This window comes from Ciconia boyciana, chromosome 3 (assembly GCF_034638445.1).
Source record: "Ciconia boyciana chromosome 3, ASM3463844v1, whole genome shotgun sequence".
Lineage (NCBI taxonomy): Eukaryota > Metazoa > Chordata > Aves > Ciconiiformes > Ciconiidae > Ciconia > Ciconia boyciana.
In genome coordinates, this window is record NC_132936.1 from 95,750,436 (window position 1) to 95,768,094 (window position 17,659).

Genomic DNA, 17,659 nt, shown 5'->3' on the forward strand with positions numbered 1-17,659 from the left:
CCACAGATGAAACATTCTTCTACTAATTGTCTGAATAAGAAAACAGCTTTTCACATGGAAATGAGCTAGAGTTTGAGAAGATGTAATTTGACCTTTACCATTTGTTTGTTTTTCTTGGAGCACGCTGGCAGTTCTTACAGATTATTTCTCTCTCAGCAGAGGCACTCTAATGCCCTCAGCTGCTTATTTTGTCTGGAAAATTCAGGCACCCAGGATGACAATGACAACAGCAGCAACATTTTGACTCCCAAATCCCCTGGCAAAATAGTTACATCATGTCTGGAAATAATTGGGCAATGACAGAATGGAAAAATTACAATGACTCAAGCAAGACAGGGATGCTCTTAGTAATGAGGTTTTGTGTGTTCATTCTTCTGAAGGTGGCAGTTCTTAGTGCTACTGGGAAACTCTGGATTGACATCCCTTGTAACTAAACCCCACTCTTCCCAACAGAAATCTTGCAGAGATTTCAAGTCCTTAGACCAAGCTTTAGCACTAATCTGCCCTACCAGTATTCCTGGTCTTTTGGCATGGAGTGTTGAGTAGGACAGCTTGTTCTCCAGATCACTCTATCCTTGGCTTCTGTCTTGAGGTAATCAAAGACTTTGCTCTGGGGTGTGGACGTGTCATACTTGGGAGCTGGTCTTATGGATAGAACTGACAGACATTACTGCTTAGGGCCGGTTTCAAACCAGTGACATTAAAGGTGTTTCATACCATAAGACCTGTAAAAGACATGGGACTTCATCTTCCTGTAGAGGAAAATAGTCTTTTGCATTGGAACTGAAGCAGCAATGTGCTGATTCTGGCTGTCAATGTGTATGTCTGCTTGACTGATGTAATCACGATCTATTTCATCTTCAGTCTATGAATTCTTATGTTGAATAAAGGCTTCATCTCACGCGCCAGCTTCCAAGGTACTCTCTCCTGTGAAATTGTATCACAGTGCTGTACCCACCACCAAAAGAAAGTAAAGAAAGTTTAGAGTCTAACCTGGGCTCTGCTGTCTAGATCCATAGCTTGCAGAAAAGGCAGTTCAGACCCACTCTGTTGGGTAGCACAGACATAACTTGGATTGTAGTCTTGTCCTGAATTCATGGCTCTGAGATTAGAGTATATTCTTGGCAAGTCCTAAAAATAACATTTTTAGCACCTGAATTCTTTCAAGAGTAAAATCTGGGGATTGTAGAGACTGTTTGAAAAGACTTACTGCTGGATGGTCTTATCCTCAGTTATGATTGGGTCCTGGGGTAGCATCTGTGGGGTTTGTGGGATTCTTTCCCATGTTTGCTTTTATGTAGCGTATTTCCCACAGGCTCTTACAATCACAGTGATTTGAAGAAGAACAATGACATAACAAACCAACCCATCTAGTGAAGCTAATGCTGTGGTAGGGGAAATCATTGCATAAATTCCATTATTTCATAAAGCATAAATTTATCCACACTGGATTTGTGAACACTGCTAAATGCTGCCTCTACAGCAGCATCATTACTGGGGTGTGAACAGTCATGTCCTGGCCAGCTTCCAGCTGGGTGATTGCTTTTTGCTGACCTGCTGTTTTTATTACTATTTGTATAGTACCATAGGTCTACTTGGCACTGTACAATAACTGATTTAAGCAGGTAACTAAGACCCTACACTGGAGAACCTACAATCTCACTGCCACAGCTGGGACAACGGAGTACAATATAACAAAAATAAAACATACTGGTGGAGTATAATACAACAAAAATAAAACATACACCAAGTGTGGTGCAGGCTTTACAGCTTGTGTCATGCAGTAGGTGTCTCTTCAGAAGTTTTTTTTTTTTCCTCTTTAATATCTGCTTAAAAAAAGAGAGGAGTTTTGCAGTTTGAGGTGTAGGAAGTGGCTACTAGAAGCCATTCCAAGTCTAAGGGTTGTCATGAAAGATAGTGAGGATATTGCAGTGGAACAGTGGAAAGAAAGTAGAGAATAAAAACAAAGCTGTTAGAAAAGAAGGGAAGAGAGAACTAGGGCGAGAACTGGAAAGTGTCGTTCTTCCCTACCTGAAAGAGAAGCTTTTTTTTTTTTTTTTTTTTTTTTTTTTAAAATAGAAGGGAATGGAGTAATCTTTAGTGAGGTATATGAATAGAAAAAATGTGGTTCATGGTGACAAAAACAGGAAAATTAATCTTGGTAACAGTCCAGACTTTCTGATTGAGAAGGAAATGGAGGGTACTGGTATTACTGAAACTGCAGTGCTGCAACATTAGAAAACTTGGAAGTAGTAACAGGGAGTGGGCAAGGAAAGAAAGACAGGACTCCAGACTACTGCACTCAAACCAGAAAGGTTGCTTATATTTAGGGGGTATGCAATCCTGTTGGATCCACCGCCATGGTGGTTTGAATTGTTCGTAAGCTTGCCTAAGTGTGGAAGGCCTCTTACAGTTCTTTAGCTTTTTTTGTGTTGATAAACTGGTATCAGGTTAGAAGTATTGGATTTGTGGGATTATCAGACTAACATTAGTGGTCACTAGTCATCCAGCATATCCTGAGCATCCTTAAAGTATTAAAAATAAACAGAGTTTTGATAGACATATTGCATTAAGTATGTTCATGGATATAGTTACACCTGACAGTCTTCAAATAGCCCTTGCCTTTTCTCTTCTCTCAGGACATATTTCCTAGACAAATAAATGAATAAAAATTAAAAATTAAATAAAGTATTAATAATATATAATACTATGTGTATAGCAGGAGACAATCTTTAGGTCTGTGGAATGGTTTGAAGCTCTCAGCCATCTCAGTTTTGATGGGATGGTGTGTAAAACAGACCAGAGCTGAGTGCCTGGGCTGGCTTGTGAAGTCCTTATATCACCTGGAGATCTGCACCCTTGTTTTGATATGTTGTGGGAAGGAAAATCCATGAACTGGCTTCAAAACACACAGTGTGTTTCAAGCTGAGCTCTCTCCTGTGATGGAACTGGTAAGCGTGGGCCATGGCTCACCGGGACTGAGTGGCTGTTGCTGCACAAGGCCCCACTCATTTTCCAGGATTTTCTTTCCTGTGATCTGTTGAATCATTTTGGGTCTGCTGCCTTCCTGTCCAACATAGTAGGCAGGTGTGCTCTACAGGAATGACTACCCTCCTTCCTGAAAGAAAGGTTTTAACTTTGTGGATTTCAAGTAGTTGGTTATTTTGTTGCTGTTTTGTGTTCTGAAGACCAGGAAACTCCTTAGTATAGTGACAAATCCAAACCAAAGGAGTTGGATTACTACTGCAGATGCAACAAATGGATTACTTGTCTGCCCTCTTTCCCCATCCCCCATGCTGCAATTGCCTTAAAGTGCATCTGACATCCGTCACGTTATGTGGAAAATTCCCATGGTAATTAGAACATGCTGTGAAGCTCATAGTTTCAACATCTGTGTACTGGAGAAGCAATGTGGTCCAGGGAACTGAGCACAGGATCAGTATGGAGCTCTTTAGCTTTAGCCAATGCATATATTTTAACAATTTTGAGCATGGTGCTTAATTTCTCCATTTCATCATCAGTAAGTGATGATGAAGGTAGCTATTATAATACCATGAAGTTCTGGTGGTTTATTATTTAATAGTTGAATAATATAGAGATTTAACCTGGATTTGGGGGTGGGGGGTGATTTGGGGGATTTGGTTGGCTGATGTTCCAAACCAGTCCAAATTCAGGTTTCTTTCTAATTCTGTGATAATACATCACATTTGTATGTTTACATATGTAAACATCTCTGCCATAGAGAAAGATATGGATTTACAGGAAAATGGAAGTGATTTGCTTTGTTTCCTCTCCTGTTAGCATAAACCAGTGTGGACAGTGATTCTGCATCATACATTTAGTCCCATGCTTCCCACTCAGGTGAGAGCTGTGGCTACATCCACCGATATTGTGTGTCTGTTGATGATCAGTGGAGATTCAGCTGTGGAAGTGAGCACATCAGTGTTTTCCATTAATGCTTCCTTATGTTGCAAACTGGTTTTGCAGGACTGCGTGTGTTTAGTTAACCCAGAGTTCTCTGTCTTTCTTCTGTTTTTCCAAAGGTGACGATACAAAAGTAATTTTCTCTATTTTATTTATAGTTGTGCTCTGGCTGTTCACTGCGGTGAAGGACAGGACAGTGAGGTAAAAGCTATGATAATCAGCTCTCTTGCATAGGAGAGCTGCTGGCATAGCAGTTTTTTCAGGTGTCTTACTGTTTGTGGAACGTTGCTTATTTAGGATAAGTTTGCATGAAAATTTTAATTTCTGAGATGAGAATGAAGAAAAGAGTGAGATTGAATTTAGAACCAGCAATTGAAAGAGGATCCTAGTGTGCAGTTAGCGTGGATCCCATCCCATGTGGCTAAACCGTCAGATAAGACTTGGAAAAATTGCATTAGCTTAATTATGTTTGGTCACTGAGCCAAATGGTTTAGAAATGAACACGTACGCCCTGTCAGAGGAGGAGGACGTTGTTATAATTAGACCTTGGGCAAAGTTCCAGACTGTGACTCCTGACCTGAGCCGAACCACAGATGGGGCTGGGAAGCAGGAAGGGGATCGCTATGAGGAGCGGGTGTGTGGTTAGCTGTTGAAATGACGGCAACTTGTTTGTGTTGTGCAAAAGGGTAAAACAGTACAACTGAGAAGAGCTGTGGGAGGGAGGGAGTTATGTGTAATAGTGGGATTCTCTCCGGAGAGAGATTTCCCATTGATTCTCACTGGAGGTATATACAGAAATAGATAATTGCACATGTTTCATTTTTACAGTCATTTTACTTGCAAGAAGTTGAAAGGCAATACAGTTTTATTAGAATAAATAAACCACTTTTTGTTATTTTCATAAATTTTTGACAGCTTTGTTATCAATTACCACTCAGAAAAATGAAAGATATTATTTTCTTTGTTCTCTCTCCACCCTCCCTTGCCCTGTCCTTTGGAAGCACCTTTTCCCCAGATCTGGTTCTTGACAGAGAAAATGCAAAAGAGAGAGAAGGAAAAAGAAAAGATTATTAATTTGGAGGCTATTAGAAAATGTTTATTTTGTTTAAACTATGTCCACCAACAAAAATCAAGTAGTTGTAATTAGTTCTTAAATAGCATAAACAGTGCAACTTAAGTAAATGCCCCTCAGTGTCCTGTGACTGGCAGGCTTAATCTTTAGAAAGACAGTGCTCCCACTTAAAAATAGCATTCATTCATTTAGTGATTGAATTCTAAAATACCTGTGCTGAATTCCTCTCTAGCAGTCCTTAATTCTTCTTATTTTAAAAGTATCTAGACACTTCACCTATCTACAGTTACAGTGTTGTAGCAATAAGAAAGTGCCATTTTACCCCTCTGTGTCAGTACGAATTCCCTGCATGCTGCTTATAGATGGACCTGGAAAATGCTAGTGTTAAAGAGTGTGAGCTGTACAATGGAATGATACTTTGTGAAAGTGAGGCAATACAAGGTTACCATTCGTGTGAGCTCTGCGTGCTTTTGCAGAGTAGTAAAAGCTGAGTAGCTTTGCTGAGTTTCTCAAGTATGGATCCCAAGGAACGGATGCCGATGTAAAAACACCACAGGAACAAGCACTAGCTTGTGTATTTTTCAGCATTCTGGATGAAGAAGGCCCGAAGACTGACTGTTCACCTCTTAGGTGAACCTGCTTAAGATGAAAGCTGAGTGATGAAATGTCAGTACAGGACAACCTGTGGTGCCTTGAGCAGGGCAGTACTTACCCTGTAGAAAATGGTGGCCTTCATATCCATTCACATAGTACTCATTTCCTGGTAAGGTACCTCTTTTGGAGGAGTGCTTACCAAAGTCTTGACCTGAGCTCATAAAGGAAGATGTTATGGTCCTATCACTTAAATGTCTCAGCCAATTTTTCCAAGGAGAATTCATTGTCCATGCCCCAGAGAATGCTGGTCCTGTGATGGTTGGTCAGGAAGCCTCTAGACAGTGGGCCAGAACTTGCTTACAACTGAATTGATGCAAATGTAGTTATATTGTATGTAAATCAGGTTTGTCTCATGGATTTGAGTTCCTTCCAAAGCAAACTTTTGTCAAACTAATGGGTTCTGACCTCATCCATGACCAGATTACCATAAGGACATTGCACTCAGAGTAGTCCCTGAGAAGATGGGCTGTGATGGACAAGTTCAACTTCTTCTGAGGCTCTCTTGTGAAATCTTTTCAGAACTAAATCTCTTAATTCTCCACCACGGAGAGGAAACAGCAGCTGCTGTGCACATCTTTGTGCTAGATTTGAGGCCATTTTGGTTTTGCTGACTGAACCAGTGTCAGAGACCAGTTTTAGGGTTAAGTTGACCTTTGGCATGTCCTGGTGAGAATCCAGTGTTCTTATGAATGTGCTTTTGAAGCCAGCATCACCCTGCTCTAGTGAGCCCTGCTGAGACATACCACCCCTTGCAGAGCTGGCATGCAGAGCAAAGGAAAGTGGGCATGCCAGAAGACAGTGCTTGGTACCAGGTCACTTTCCTTTCAGCGGCAAAAGAGTTGCAGCTGATGCCCCTCCAGTGCATAAGAGAAGGTGTTAGGTAAATTAATCCCAGCACAAAGTAGGGCAAGTGGTTCCTGCCAAGCACATAGTGCCACAAGGGTGGAGTTTCGGGTGCTTTGGGTTTTTTTTGTTGTTGTTTGTTGCTTAGTTTTTTCTTAGGTGAGTATGCCGATTTCTACACAAAAAGCCCCTGGAGAGCTTCTGGCTGTGTGCAGCATGTTAAGTCCCACCATGTAACTGCTGTCCTAAAGGCACTTTTCTTAGCACATCTACTTAGTCTCTATGAAAGCTCAAACCAGCCTTGTTCTGGCAAGCAAACAGACCAAAGCGTTGTGGGGCAGGTTAGGGCAGCAGCTGCTCTGATGACAAAGCTCAGCTGTGTTGCTGCTGATACAGCATCCAGCATCCTGCAGTTCGGTTCACCTGCCACCTCCCTCCTTGCTCCCCTGCCCTGTGCCGAGGGAGCTGGGCTTCGCAACAGCCTTTCATTATTTACTCTCTAAGGGTATGGCTTATTCTGCAGATTAAGTGAAAAAGTGAAGTCCTTAAAAAATATAACACAAATAAGCCCCTGAGCTGTCAAACAACAAGTCCCTTAAAAGGGCAAAATATGTGGCTCTCTGTGGACTGCACAGATCCCTCCTTTCAAACTGCTGGCAGGAGACTTCCTGTTTGGATGGGCCGCTCACAAACGGTGTTGTGTGGTGAAATCAGTCACTTCCCAGCTCCTCCTTCAGGCCTCCTTTTGCCTCCCTTTACACTTCTAATACCAAAGCCCCTCAAGCCTGGGTCCTGTCAAGATGCGATCTGGCTGCTCAAATGTAAATCTGAAAGCATGCATTAGCACCATGCAGTTTCTCCCCTGGATACATAAAGCAGCCCAAACTAGTTAAGTGCATTTGAAAACGGGATAGACAAAATGGTCCTACTGCGATAGTCCTGGCCATAAAGGGATAAGTGAGTGTTTGGTGGTCTGGCTCCAGAGTGGTGGAAAATTGATTTCTGCTTCATTGTTTCATTGTTTGTTTTATTTTGACCAAATGGGATACCTTGGGAGGATTCTTCCATTTATTCTCGGTAAATTCTCCAGTATATGCTTTTTGCTTCTGATACTTTGGTTTCTTTACTGTAGTAGCAAAAGAAAGGCCAATACTGGCATTCAATGGTAGCATTCAACCTTGGCTACTGAGCATTACTGATGAATCTGCCTGCTGGGAAATCCCACATTGAGTTTGTAAAACTTTTTCAGAAACTTTGGGAGAAGTGATTCTACACTGCCATACAAGAACATGTTAATACCATATTAAAGCTTAGCTACCTTGTCTAGCTTGCATGTTTATTTTGCTGTTTTGTGTCTCAGATCCTTCTGTCCCCTTCCAGCTGTTATACCAGTGATAACCATTGTAACTGCAGAGGGCTGCACAGATCCAACAGAATCTTGTTTATCATTTAATGTCTGTTGTGTTTTGTTTTTTGTTTTTTTTCTTTCCTGCAGAACATGATCAGAAGATAGCATCGTACACCATGATCATGGCCCCGCGGAAGAGGAATCGTCATGCATTGGGGTTTCTTTGTTGTTTTGGGGGTAGCGACCTCCCTGAAATCAACCTCAAGGACAATAACCCCCTCCAATTCCTTGAGTTTTCTGTCCCAATTCCACCAGCAGAAGAGCTCAATGCCAGATTCTCTGAACTTGTGGTAAGTTTCTGCTGGCAAATTGATATATTTTAGGGGCTGGATGAACTCCTCTTTTCAAAGGAGGACTAAAGGGAATTAAAGGACTTATGACTTATTAGGGATAGTAAAAATACTTCTGTTGAAGCTTTTTTTTTTTTTTTTTTCTTTCCTTTATGACCAATTCCTTGGTGGGAGAAAGGCAGCAAATTACAGGTTGGATGACAGTGGCACTTGGGTATAAGTACAACAAAATGCTTAAATATGCTTATTTATTCTCACAGCACTATGCAATTCTCCAGGTGTAGGATTGGGCATATTAGAAGGAACCTCATAAGTTCTCTATAGAATGAATCCCTTACAGTGAATTTCTTGTTAACAACTTTGGGATAAAATCTGCTGTATAATATAGTACAGTGGAAAATCTTATGGTTTGTGGGCCTGTAAAATAAGGACTATACTGTTCTGTTGATCAGTAACATACTGCTGGTGAGGTATAAGAATCAGGTGACCATACTAGTTGTGTTTCATCAGCCAGCTGCCTTTGAACCATGAAATGGTGCTGTTGCAGCAACAGACATAAACAGGGAGAGAAGCAGTTATTTCAGATTAAATTTGTTGTTTGATTTTGTGGTAAATGTGGATTCCAGTAGCAGGCACTTGCTATTCATGCCTGGCATCAAATGACTTCACTGTCTTTGCCCTCTTGTTCAGCCTGCATGCAAAACACAGGCAGGGGTCATAGGGCTGCGATGTTTTGCATTCTACATTGTAAAGGTGATGCCCATTTGATGCAGCTGATTAGCTATCTCATTACCACTCTGAGACTGGAGGTATGTAAAGTGAGGTATCTGTATGTGTACATATATACCTGAGTGGTGCTACCGAGATGAGGAATAGAACAGAAAATATTGGATCTCAGAATCAGAGGAATTTGCCAGTAATCTTTCTACATTACACTTATAACATTAGCCCAGTAAGTTCTTGTCCGTTACCATGGCTTCAAAGTGCTATAGCAATGAAAATAACCATATAATTTGGATATGCAAGTGGAGGTTAACATATGGGCAACTATAGTATGTCATACCAAACATAGGGACAGCTATAGTTTGTCAGATCAGTGGTCTGACAACCTAGCCCAGGCTCCTATTTCAAGATGGGGTCCAAAGCAGATGCCTAGGGAAGAATACAAGATGTGGCCATAGGGTCATCTTTTCCAGGATAGTCTCCAACCCTCTAGCAATTTTCAGCTGGAGGACTTCCTCAGCCAAAATTGCTTTCTGTGTACATAGTAAATTGGTATGGATTTCTTTTCCATTAACTGTTTCCACCTTCCCTAGCACCCATGACAATTTTTTAGCTTTTGTGGGTATTCTGTGGCAGGGGTGTGGGAAGGAGTCAATAGAATTTGCAGCTGTTTCAGGAAGAATAGGTTGTGCAGCAGAAGAGAGTCTACTTGCTTCTGACTAAGCAGCAGATGAGAAATCTCCTCTTACGGAGATATCTCACAAAATCTATATTTAAGTCACTTTGCCTTTTGTGTGAGACTACTTGAATTCCTCTCGGAAAGTGCAGCTGACAGACTGTGGAGAATTCTGCTTGGTGACAGGTATCTCTTATGAGTAAGAGTGTAATCTGTAATCTGCTCTGCTGTCAATTTATTTCTGGATGTTGCTTAAGTATTGGTTTTCACATGCAAAGCTTTAATTGCTGTATCGAAGTTCACCTCTTTCCAATACCAAGATCTGTTGAAGCATTCAATCCAGCCTTCCTGAAGATGTCACCAACAGATGTGCTTTGCTCCTGAACTTGGCTTGCTAAAACTTGAACTTGTTTACCTTCGGGTCATAGTGAAAGACCTGTTTTAGTTGCTGCTGGGCTTTTGCTTACTGAGAAGGGTATCAGTTTCTATGAGGAGTTTGAGAGTTTGTGGTGGTATTAAGGGTGCTTTTAGCTTTTTGGTTTCTTGCCTGGCAAATACTGGTGTTCCATGTGCTTGTGGCAAAACAGCTCACAGCTGCCTTATGGAAGTCTATTAAACAGTATAATTTATAAGGTTTTTGGTGCAAAATTTAATGACAAGTATACATGATGATCTGTAAAAATTTTTGGCCCCAGAAGTTTGTGAGTTGTTGGTCTATGCTATAACTTATTAAGTGTGCTGACAGCCTGTAACTGGCATATACATTTCAAACAAATGAAGCCATTGAAATGAAAAGAGATCATACTTGTGTTCTTATATTTAATGATAGTACCCTAGCCATCATTACATGAGAAGTGAGCAGGGAGAGGAAAGTGCTATTTTTCAGGAGCTTAATGGTGTGTATTGCACATTTTTATAGAGCACTCAGATAGGATGGTGGTGCATGTCCATAGGAGTTCCTGGGTAGGCAGGTACATGAGAGCAGTAAGGGCTTTACGAGCAAGAGAACCTGGGCTAGAAACCAGGCTGGCAGAATGCAGAATTTGCCTAGAAGGGCTTGTTTGTCCACAGGTCCGGGTTAATGCATGTTCTGTGAGACTAAAATAAAACAGGCTACATGTGTATTGACAGCTCAGATGAGATTTTAATTGGATTGGAAAGATTCAGTCTGTAAATGCACCAGTGTAAATCAGCGACCTGGAAGTGCCTGAGAGGGCTCTGCGCTGTGTACTAGCCTCCCTGCTGCTTATCTATTAGGGTCTAGTCTGGGTGCACTTGTACTAAATAAAAACCAGATTTGAGTGTAAAGCCTTTTGACCTAAATCCCAAAGTGAAATGACACCAATATCATCTGAGATCTGTAGTGAGAAGAGCATTTGTGTTAGCTCCCCAAAGCAGGCCCAGGGGGTATAGCCTCATCTTGCCATCTGCTCTACAAAGGGTATAATGAAACACTGGTGTGCCTGAATGAATTTTTAAAAGCCTTATTTTTCCCCTTGTTGCAGTTAAAATCTGGGGCATTTTCCCACATAAGAGTTAATGACAAGAAGAGCTAAGCTTAGCTGTACTGGAAAAGCCTCCCCTGTGATTAATTTTCCAGTCCAGTAAATATTCAGTATGTTTCTACCTGCCTTTCTGAGGAAAATGGACATTTTGAAGACCAGAAGAATGTCTTCTCGTATTCTTGTGGTCCTTAAATTAATATAATGAAAAGTGAATTTGGAGATGTCCATTTTGCAAGAGGAGGAATTAGGAATCTGTTGAGATCCTTTATTTGTGATGGAGTCACAAGACTCCTCCAGAGCTTGCAAACTTGCTTGTATAGACTCCAGGCTGACACAAATATACACGTATGGGCTGCTCTGTTTGGGGAGTGCACCCAGACCAACCAACTGAGTAACAGCAGCTGCCTAACTGGACTCTGACCAAGGCAGTGGTTGTCAAATGACAAATTGATGCTTATTTCAGCTGAAATGTCTGCTCTCGATGCCACTCAACCAGAAAAACAGTTCTAGGATGGATCCCAGGCTTTCATGTTTCTTGAAGCTGGATGCTGTGTTTAGGCCTTGTCTCCTCAATTAGGAAATTAAAACAGAAAAGGTTACTCCCGATATGGGCCAAATTCAATCTTGATTTATTTCATTGGGAACATGTGCAGAGAGTAGGTCTGAATGAAGACTATGGCTCAGGGTGATTTGGTCTGATTTTGTTTGGGCTAAGGCAGGAGATGATGTACTAGCTCTCAGGCTGTCTGCTGGTAGGGATTGCCTTGGGACTAATGCAGTGGTAACAGTACAGGTAAGTCCTTATCAGAAGTCTAGATGCACAAGACACAAAGCAAACAAAAATACTTGTGTCCAAAAGCTTTGCCCCCCAAAGGGCCACTTTCATGCATGCAGCTGAAAGAGGGCAGAACAGCTGGCTTTAGCATCTCTCCTTCAGTGAGCAGGCAAGGAAGAGAAGCTCTAGCGAGTAGGGTGTGTGGAGTGGTCCTGTACCTCATAAATTGTAAAACTGGCCCTACCTGACCATCAAGGCTGTTCTAGCCAGCATCACTTCCGCTTTTTTCCTCAGTCTCTCTTCTCAGCTGTCACTGTCTATACTACCATGTAGTAAAGTGCTGTTGCAGTTGGTGGTCTATTGGCGGGTGCCAAACTGGTTTTGTGCCTGCTGGCAAAAATGGCTGTGCTAAGCACATATGTTTTTCCTTGTACAGATTTATTGACTGAACATGAACTGCAGAAGAATCTGGAAGAACTATTGCAAGGCAAGGGGAAGTAGTTTTTTTCATGAAACAGCTTCTCCATGTCCTTGTTCATATTTGTTAGCAGCAGTGTGTTCTTGTCACAGGGGATTCTGATTCCTTTTGCTCAATATTAGAGTCCTGGACTCTTCTTGTTGTTTAAGGGTGTGCTGCTTGACACTAAAGACTTTGCCATCTAGATCTCTCTTACACCAGCAGCCTGATCCCAGATATGAACTCAGACCATGCCAAGAAAGGTAACTTAAATGCTGGCAATTCAGGGAAAGCAGAAAAATGTAAAGAATGCTTGCACAGAGAAGAGAGCAGTGTAAAGAGCTCATGCATTTGTTGTTTCTCTTTTTGTTTCTTTTGTTAGTGGCTCTAACAAAGAGCCACTCTGAGATGGTCATGATATTTGAGAAGGTGGAGTTCAAGATTATCTATTTTAGGATGGAAGGTCCATGGGGAAGAAGTAGAGTTGTCTTTTGAGTTGCCATTTTCAAAGTTGATCATATTATTACAGCCTCCAAGCTTGAACGATAATATCCTTGTCTGAGATACCTGCACCACATTAGATTCTTACACTGGGAAAGATTTGAGAAATGATTACTGTTATCCCCTCTTAGTCTTGGCTGCCTTTGAAGCATTCTGGTATTTAGCTCAGGTGGGACATTGACTGGATTCTCCTGTCATGGTTTGTTTCTCTTGCATTGCATTTGAACCTGTTTATTTTTTAGTTTTGGTTTGTTTTTTTTTCTTTTCCTTCTTTTTCCTCAAAGTCCCTAAATAAGGGGGTTTGTTGACTTTATAGATTCACAAAAGCTTTTTATCCATATTACTATTTACCATCCTCCCAGGCTTTTCCAGAACCAAAGTTTAGACCTTATGCCACTAAAAGTACCTATTAAGTAACATTATTTACAGTTGAGAAGCAGCATAAATACTTATGAACTCTCTATATTTGAAAACTTCAGAATTATCCAGCATGTCTTTTGGCCTGCCTTTATGCTTCTTCTCATCCATTGAAATGACAGCTCCACATGAGGTCCCATCATTCTTTAGTTACTGAAAGAGGTAGGTTGCTGCTTGGGTGAGGCAACATACACTCTTCTCTCTCCCCCTCTCTCTCTGAAGAGATCTAGTTTTCTGACCCTACTGCAAAACCCCAGCTTCTGTTGTAGAGAAGATGCACACAGAACTGCTATATGTTCCTGAACAATGAGGCCACTGGAAATAAAAAATGTATTTTCCCTTGTAGTATTGCCTGAGTGCAATGAAATGAAGATGGAACCAAGTGCTGGATCAAGGGCTCTGTCCTTCCTTCAGGGTCAAGCATCTTCAATCTGTTCAGCCCATGCTGGGAACCATGATTGAAACCTTAACCTTGGTTTCTGTCTGCAGCGCTCTGTAACACCAACCACAAGAACATGGAACTATGTCCCTTCCTGACATAATCCTGAATTCAACTCTTAGTCTCTCATCTTGTCACCTCTGATCCCATAATATTTAGTAATGGCTTCCACAGCATCACAGTTGGCTCAGTTTCTGAATTAAAGATGAGCTAGCCCAGGAATCTAGCTGGAAGGAATGGCAGTGACTAAGACAGTAAAGAGAAGAGAGAAAATGAGGATCATGTTAATTCCTTCTCCTTCAGTCTCCTTGGACTAAAAGCTGTACAGAGGAACTCCCATGAAGGTGAAAAATATGAGATGTGGCAGGAGAATCCAAGCAGCAGAGGCAGCAACTTGGTAACCTCTGAATACTCTGATAATTTCTGTAACTGTGACTAGAACTTTTAATGCCTTGTGTCACCTGAGGAAAGATGGTATCTAGAGCAAGATGCCTGTTGCTTTACTGTACCTTTTGCTCTTACCTTTTTTCTCTGTCCTCTCCCATCACATGGGCCTCACTTGGTTTTTCTGCCCATTTAGCTTATCCCTACCTAACTACATCAATGTCTTCATCTTGTCCTGGAACAGAACTATGGAATTACTGTGATATTTGCTGCTGTCACACATTTTACTGTGCTCTCTTAATTTCCCAACCCTCCAGGCTAGTACTTGCCAGCACTTTAGTGCCAGAGTGCTGAAGAATTTGAAGGGAGTTGGTTAGTGTACTCTGAGCACATGAGCCATCCACATGACTGGTATCTTTGCTAGTCCTCTCAGGACAGAGACAAAGGAACAGTGGGGTCACCAGGGACACATTTCTAGTAGCATTGGATGAAGTGATCATTAACAGAAGGTGTGGGAAAACTCTGCTCTTTGCTTACTCTGTGACATCTCTCCACATCTGTTCCTTTTCTACCTTCACACAGAATAACATTCAGTGATTATAGTCTCTCTTCCCAGAGGAGAGAAAGTTGAGGAGAAAAGAAAGAAAAAGGAGTTTTGTGTTGAAAGAGATTAAGGTACAGCATGGAAGTATCTGAGAATTCATTTATTTATTTATTTCATCAGAGGAAGCAAAACAATTTCTGAGAAAGGCATCCATTTGGCACACACTGGATAACACACCTTCATCAAGAGCCACAGGGAGATGAGATCCAAACCTAAATAACTGTAGTAGCGGTTCCCGCTGCAGCTGACTTGGAAGTAGCAAGTTTCCTTCAAGCTTAGCTCTCCCTTGCAGGCCATTTAATGTAATGGATACAACATAAACCTCAGATGAAAACTAGGCTTCACCACATTGCATAAGTACTTCCATATATCACCAGTCCCACTCAAGCTTGCCAGGTCCTAGCTGTGGCAGTGTTCATGAGGCCCCTCTTTGGCTCTGCAACCTGCAAGAGTATTTATGGGGTAAAAAGTACAAGAAATGCCTGCATTGTGGGCTTTCCTGTGGATGTAGACTGCCTTAAACATTCATCTATGTATGTAGGCACAAGAGGGCATCAGCTGTGTTTCTCTGTATTTATTGACGTGCCTGGAGAACAAAGTTCTCTCTTTCTCCGTCAGCTCCCTTGTAATACTTCTGGGGAACACATATACAGAGTTGCCCTTTCTGTCTCTTGGCTCCCAGTGTGGAGCACCACCTTCCCAGAAAAGTATCCTCCATGTCTGAAGCTTATTTAGTCCTTAGTTTCTCACTGAAAGTTTGTGGCTTAGCAAGACATGCATTTTAGGTCCTCACTTCAACCCCCAAACACATGTTGTGTGTATTGATAACAATATTTAATCACATTTAAATTCAGGCACGTTACCAAGATTTGAGTATTTCAGTTTCAAATTATCAGTCTTTTGAGTGATTCTGTCCTCTTGCTGGATTCTTTTGAATACAGGGATTTAATTTCTGTCACTTGCCCTGCATGTAAATCATAGTTTCAGACTACACCTCTGACAGGCCTGTGGCTTTGAGTTGATCAATGCAAATTTCTCCCCAACCATAATTTAAAAGTGCCTCTATGCTGTTTTGCCCATAAGAGGAAGTTCTTTTATTCCCTGTGTCCATCCCCTCTGTGCTTTTCTGTAATGAATGATTATACCTAATCAGTCAGGAGGGTTGTGTAGTGCCAAATGCAATCAAGATCTGGAGAGGTCCTTCATTTTTTATTTGCATATGATGAGCTGTGACTCCAGCAAACTAGGAGGCTTTGCTGGCCTTGGCTCAGTGGAGACTCCCCACTCCAATTATTGCTTCCTTTCTTGCACTTAATGAGAATGAGCCAGTGGAGGCTGTAAGAAAATACTGATGATGAGACTAAGCTGGATTTTTCATGACCAGAGGCTCATATCCAGGAATAAGGCTTAGCATCACCATGTGAGTAGAAGACACCGTCTCTGAAGGCAGAAAAAAGCAAAGCTTTGAGGCAGCAGATTGCTTTCCTTGCTGATGGGGGCCAGGCCACAAAACCCTTCCTCTTGGGTTAATTTATAGTTGTCAGACTAACACTTTTCATGCCCTCAGATGTGCTTGTCTTCTATTATAACAATGGCAAAAGTACTGGGTGGTTTAAGATTTCTGAAGCAATTAGGGGACTGAGGCTTGGGAGGCAAAAGCTCTTCATGGTATCAGTCTGTCTAGTTATGCACAGATGTTCCTTTATGTCCAGCATAGTTCTTCAGTCCAAGATTGTCCATACCAAGGATACCTTTTTTCTTTTTCTTCCTGCTCTTCAAAGAGAGATTTTTCATAATGTTGGGTCTGCTTTCCACGTGTCCCATGTGCAATACATGTGTACAAGTCCCTGATTTTAATGCACATATCAGTACAAGCAGCTTTCTATAGTTATTCAAGTCCCAATACATAAGAGAGATTACATTTTAGGCTTTGTGGCAGAGACAGCTCTCCTATTCAGACACTCACCTACATACGGAGTCCTGTGATAGGGACAGGCTTGTGGCACTGAGTGCAGCAGCAGCACTTTCTCTCTCTAGGCTCCCTTCCAGTAGGTGCAGCTGGTTCACAGCTCCCAGCTCCCAACCAGCTGTGTAAGAAGCAGCAGCCACTATGCTGCAAATGTGTGAGACCCAGATGCTGTGAGAGGAACACGAGATGGGAGCCAGGTCTTGCACTCCATGTCTGAGAATCAATAGGGTTGTGTAAACAAATGTAAATCCAGACCTGGGATTACCTGCCAGATTTTGGGTGTGAAGAAGCTGGGGGTGTTACCAAAGTACCTGTGTAGTTATTTATACAGCTTTTGTGCAGGGGTACACTGTTTTGTAGATCTTGTTGCTTTACTGTAAAACTTATGGACAGATAGTTAACTGATGTAAAGCGGTTCAGTTCCACTGAAGACAGTAGTTGAGTTATATCATTCTACGTTGCCTGAAATTTGGCCTGTGTGATATTTTCTGTGTTTGTGGTGATTGTTGGCTTCTGAATATCCCAAACAGAGCATACTGGCCACCTTTAGGAAAGGTGGGGAAGGTTGTGGTCATGATTCGAATACCTGAAGGCAATGTTTGAGTGTGTTCTGAGTATGATTTACTTACAGTAGATATGAAACACCTGAGAAAGACCTAGTTACTGAACTACATGTTTTTAACAGGGTAATCCTGATGTTCCCTGACTGAGGAAATGCATGTAGTCCATCTAGGGCATAAGAGGAGAAGTACTGGATTTTGGAAGCATAGCACATATGTAGCTTGGGATGCAAAAAGAGGGGAAAGAACAGATCCTGCCACTAGAGACTGGATGTGCTAAGATGTCAATCTTGTGTCTTCCCTCTACTGAATGCTTGGAAGCTGTCATAATATCTTATCCCCTAAGCCATAGATAGTGTGGATGTGCTTACTGTTCAGAAACCTTGTGTCCGTGTGTTTCTAATACCTTATTACCTGATTTGATAACACTATCCTGTTTTGGCATAGCTGCAAGTGTT

General features: G+C 41.7%; 1 protein-coding gene across 5 annotated transcripts in view; it reads left to right on the top strand.

Moving 5' to 3' along the window:
• DAAM2 (dishevelled associated activator of morphogenesis 2) overlaps positions 1 to 17,659 on the top strand; it is a 204,524-nt gene that overhangs the window by 67,974 nt on the left and 118,891 nt on the right. For all 5 annotated transcript variants that reach the window (XM_072856707.1, XM_072856706.1, XM_072856709.1 and 2 more), the window contains one exon: positions 7,989 to 8,191. In XM_072856707.1, coding sequence (XP_072712808.1) covers positions 8,018 to 8,191 — 174 coding nt within the window. In that variant the 5' untranslated portion in view covers positions 7,989 to 8,017. The remainder of the gene's footprint in view (positions 1 to 7,988; positions 8,192 to 17,659) is intronic.